Here is a 1,716-nt window from a genome sequence, read left to right as displayed (position 1 = left end):
GGCAGGGCCAGCACGCTGCGCAGGCAGACAGTCAGGAGCCGCGACTTCTTCTCCAGGTTCAGGGGCGGCCTCAGCTGACTGTGCGGAGGACAGAGGTGGTGAGGAGGGCACGGGGCTGGGATCGGAAGGGGCATCTGCCAGCATAGCCAGGAGCCCGCAACCCGGAGCAGCGCCTCCCCTCCCCACTCCCCGTCCCCCCACGGACTGAGGCATCCCTTCCCCTCCGGCCTTTCGGCTTTGCTCGGAGACACGGAGACCCGCCGGCCCCCCAGCCTTCCCGAGTCCTGTGGCAGGTCCCTGCCCAGGTGATGCCCACAGGGGTTGTGAGGGACTCACCGCCCGGCTGGGAGCAGGGACTGGGCAAGCCCTGCGCCCCTGCCACCTTTTACAGGGCAGCCAGGTATCTCCCCGCCCTGGCTGCACCCCTGGGATTTGAGCCTGGTCTAGCTCTGGGGAAGGCCCGCCCACCTCCCTGCCACCTGCCACCTGCCAGGTGCGGGTGGGCCTGCAGGGTGTTTGGCTGCTGCCTGCTGGGTCCCACTGCAGTCGGAGAGCATGCAGCGCAGAGCCCCCCAGCCCCCACGTCCGTCAGACACCCTGTCCTGGCCAGGGCCCCCCTCCTCCGGCCTGCAGGCGGACGGCTAAGTCAGAACCTCTCCCTGTGCTGGGATCCCGGACCCTCCCTCCCTCCCTGAGATGTTAGCTGGAGTCTGGACTCAGTTTCCCTTTATAGTTTCTCCTCCAACGGCTGGAACCCACTCTAGACTTGGCGGTGTCTGGGACCTTGTGTGAGTTACAGCTCTGACCTTGAGTGTCTGGGGTCAGCTTATTCTGTGCCCAGGGCCCGCCGCTCTGGTCTTCGTGGGGCGCCCATCCTCAGCCACCCTGGCCACCCTCGCCCTTGCCAGTGGGGCTCTGGCTTCCGGCCCTCCCCACGTGCGCTGGGGCTACCAGAGGCTGCTGAATTTGTGTTTTGAGCACAGTATATTTATTAAGTTCTCTTTCATTTGCTGGCGGGTCGACGTGCACAGCGAGTCCTTGGGTTCCTTCTCCATCAAAACCTGCGAAGGCCCCGGTGCCGGCGTCACGCACGCCAGGGCCGCCCCGTCCTGACCCCCAGTCTAATCACGCGTGTGACCCAGGAGGGTGCTCCAGCTCCTCACCCCCCGCATGCTGGCCTGCCCCCCTTAGAGGATGAGAACATGGACTTCAGGTCAGACAGGCCCTGCCTGGCGCTGGCGGCCCACGCAGCCGCGGCCCGGCCTCGGGCAAGTCCCCCAGCTGCTCAGAGCCGAGTCTATTCCCAGGTGTCCGGCTCTGTTTCCCACGTGTTTTGCGTGAAGAAAGGCGCTCAGCCAATAGGAAACACTGCCATTATCACTCCCGTCATTGTCCACACGTGTGTGTGTGCATGTGTGTGTGCGTGCGCGCGTGTGTGTGTCCTCACAACCTGTGTTCTGTGAGCCCACGCTCTAGACCAGTGGTTCTCAACCTTGGCTGCACATTAGAATCCCCTGGGAATCTTTTTAAAATCCTGATTTCTGCCAAAACCGGTTTGGCTCAGTGGATGGAGCATCGGCTTGCGGACTGAAAGGTCCCAGGTTCGATTCCGGTCAAGGGCATGTTCCTGGGTTGCGGGCACATCCCCAGTGGGAGATGTGCAGGAGGCAGCTGATCGATGTCTCTCTCTCATCGATGTTTCTAACTCTCTATCTC

The 1,716-nt window shown here is 63.1% G+C and overlaps 1 protein-coding gene across 1 annotated transcript in view; it reads right to left on the bottom strand.

Moving 5' to 3' along the window:
• The window catches only part of MROH5 (maestro heat like repeat family member 5), a 58,355-nt gene that overhangs the window by 30,778 nt on the left and 25,861 nt on the right, over window positions 1-1,716 (bottom strand). Inside the window, exons 11-12 of the mRNA XM_015561419.1 lie at window positions 952-1,061; window positions 9-78 (exon numbers count right to left, since the gene is read on the bottom strand). Of these exons, the coding sequence (XP_015416905.1) occupies window positions 9-78; window positions 952-1,061 (180 nt within the window). The remainder of the gene's footprint in view (window positions 1-8; window positions 79-951; window positions 1,062-1,716) is intronic.

The sequence above is a fragment of the Myotis davidii genome, unplaced genomic scaffold, assembly GCF_000327345.1.
Source record: "Myotis davidii unplaced genomic scaffold, ASM32734v1 scaffold1717, whole genome shotgun sequence".
Classification (NCBI taxonomy): Eukaryota; Metazoa; Chordata; class Mammalia; order Chiroptera; family Vespertilionidae; genus Myotis; species Myotis davidii.
The sequence above is the reverse complement of the archived record's forward strand: the minus strand, read 5'-3'. Positions and strand labels throughout refer to the sequence as shown.